This window comes from Vigna radiata, chromosome 10, assembly GCF_000741045.1.
Source record: "Vigna radiata var. radiata cultivar VC1973A chromosome 10, Vradiata_ver6, whole genome shotgun sequence".
NCBI classification, from domain to species: Eukaryota; Viridiplantae; Streptophyta; class Magnoliopsida; order Fabales; family Fabaceae; genus Vigna; species Vigna radiata.
Window position 1 is genome coordinate 7,140,449 of NC_028360.1, and position 2,704 is coordinate 7,143,152.

The 2,704-nt window shown below is 34.0% G+C and overlaps 1 protein-coding gene across 1 annotated transcript; it reads right to left on the reverse strand.

Annotated features, from left to right (window-relative positions):
- Window positions 1–293: 293 nt before the first annotated feature.
- On the reverse strand, window positions 294–2,371 carry LOC106775569 (probable serine/threonine-protein kinase WNK11). The gene is made up of 3 exons (XM_014662715.2): window positions 2,208–2,371; window positions 1,322–1,825; window positions 294–890 (listed from the first exon to the last, which is right to left on the reverse strand). Exons 1-3 carry the CDS (start codon window positions 2,208–2,210, stop codon window positions 498–500), a joined length of 900 nt encoding a protein of 299 aa, XP_014518201.1. The 5' UTR covers window positions 2,211–2,371; the 3' UTR covers window positions 294–497.
- Window positions 2,372–2,704: the final 333 nt, after the last annotated feature.

The following is a 2,704-nucleotide window of genomic DNA, read 5'->3' on the forward strand; positions in this document are numbered from 1 at the left end:
GACTTCAAATCAAATGATTTAAGATTTCAATTTCCATTGCTTTTGATTGTTCCAAGATTTGATTATCATGACTAAGAGGAAGCAATGAAACACAGAAAACCTTTGTAAAAGCATGGAACAAAAATCAATTCACCGTTCATTTTCTCAGTTGTTGCCATCTTATAAAGTGTTGGAAGTCTCACGTCGACTAGAAATAAGATCAAATTATAATATATATAAATAAGATGCAAATTTCACCTTACAAACGAGATGGAGTTAGACTTAAACCCACGTTCTAATCGATACTATTGATATTTACCGATAAATATTGAAGATTTCATAATATTTCAATGTACAAAATGACAATATCTCCAATTCAACACCCTGTTTAGAACTGGTCAGTCATCAAGCCTACCCCCAATTGACTTATCAACTCAAAAAAGGATAAATCATATTTCATAAAAGGAAAAGAGCACATCAATATGTTATCTTGTAAACTACAGAGGAGACAATTTTGGTCATGAAGTATTAGAGTCATCATCTTCATCATAATCAAGCAAATCAAAGAAGGGGTCCTTGAGCAACTCTGCTGCAGAAGGTCTAGCCCTTGGCTGAGCAAGACACCTCTCAATGAAGGCCTTCACTTCAGGATCTTGGATCTTGCTCAGGGCTTGAGGTCTCACACCTGATGACACCTTCTTGTATATCTTAGCAACATTGTCACATTCGCTGTAAGGAATCTCTAGTGTTACCATCTCTAACACACACATTCCAAATGAGTATATGTCAACCATTTCAGTGTAGTCTTCATCATACAACTCAGGTGCCATGAATTCTGGTGTCCCAAGAACTGAATGTGCAGAGTGGCTCTTCCCCACAATTGCTGCCAAACCCAAGTCACCAATCTTAACCTAAGAATATAAATCCAACAAAACAAAAATCAGTTTTGATATCTTGCAATAAACAGTAACAACAAAAACTATAACTATACTGGTTGAACCATATTGAGATTTGTTTGAGAAATTAACCACCTGCTAAAGTTCAATGATTATACCTTATCAAATGAAAGCAAATTTCATAAAATCATAAGTATTAGTAATCTAATTTCCAAGGTTTTACATGCCTGTTATTGATTGTGTTGCAATTCTTGATATTATGAAAAATCATGGATAAATGTGGTCGGTGAAAATCACAATGGTTGTCACAAACACTTCAAAAACCTTGACATTGCAACCAAAATGACAGGTGCAGATAGTTTTTGTAGAACCTTGGTAATTTTTACTACTTTCTCTCCTTTGGTTGATTGAAGAAAAAACATGAGATTGAAAAAAAAGAATGTTACCTGGCCAGTGTTCCCATTGACAAAGACATTGCTGCAGTTGAGGTCTCTGTGGATGATACAAGGGTCATGAACATGCAAGTAATTCAACCCTTCCAAAATCTGCTTGGACCACTTTTTCAAGGCTCTCATGGACACATGCCTGTGTTTCTTTCTGTACTCCCTCAGATTCCCACTTGTGCAGACCTCAGTGATGAAGTTCAAAGTGTTGTGCTTCTCATCCCTCCAAACGCTGTAAAGGGAGATGATGTTTTTGTTGGTCAAGCTTCTGAGCAACCTCACCTCAGAGTAAAGCCTTTCCACCATTGCAGGATCATCACTGAAGTTCCTCAGTTTCACTTGGTTCCATGCCACCTCTATCCCCTCTTCCTGATCAAATGCCCTGTACACCTTTTTCACAGCACCACATCCTAGCAGTTCATTGTATCTGCCATATCTTCTTGTTGGATCAATTTCAACAAATGGCTCTGAGTCTCTCTCAGATACATCAGGCTTAACACTTGGCATCTGCCACCAAAACATTAATCACAACACCATCAAAATAAAATGCCAAAATGGTTAAATAATTGCACACAAATTTCTTTCTTAGGTCTCATTTTCAGAGAACATAATCATCTGTTACTCTAGTTTATTAGCGAGAAAAAAGGAAGAAAGTAACCAACCCATCATCAAAATTCATATAAAGTTTCTTACTTTCCACATCAGAGAAAAAAAACTGACAAGTTGGTGTGCATGAAAATAAGATCAAAATTAATCTAAGAGGAAACTAAGGAAATAGAAATCAATTCATTATGGTTATGGAGATGATTGAACAGACTAGCAGAATTACATGAGAAATTGATAGCAGAAGATAATGCAGAATAGAGAAAGAGAAAGTAAAGATGATTACCATGAAGAAAAAAGTAATGCTATTTGAAGAAGAAAGAGGAGCTGAAGAAACAAGTATGAGAGAAGAAGTAGAATGAGACACAAAAACAAGAAAGGATGAGGTATTGGAGGAAACTATATATACACAAAATCAAGGAGGGTACGTTAGTTAAAAGGGTAATTTCATTAGGATTAGATATTAGATATTATAGATATTATACATATATCTTATTAGATATCAGAAACCATTTTATGTTTTTTTTTTTTTCTGATTGGTAAACGATGATAACGAAAATAAATACAAAAATAAAATTTATATTATCCCTTACAAATATAATCTACTGAAGTTACTGGTAAACTTAAATTAAATTAATTTAATTACTCCTTTTTCCGATCTTTTAAAAAAATTATTTCAAACTAGCACTTACCAGTACTGTTTAAGAAACAATTTATGAAAAGTAAAATAAATTCACTTTTACGAAATATGTAAAAACATATAATTTTAAGTAAACATTAAAG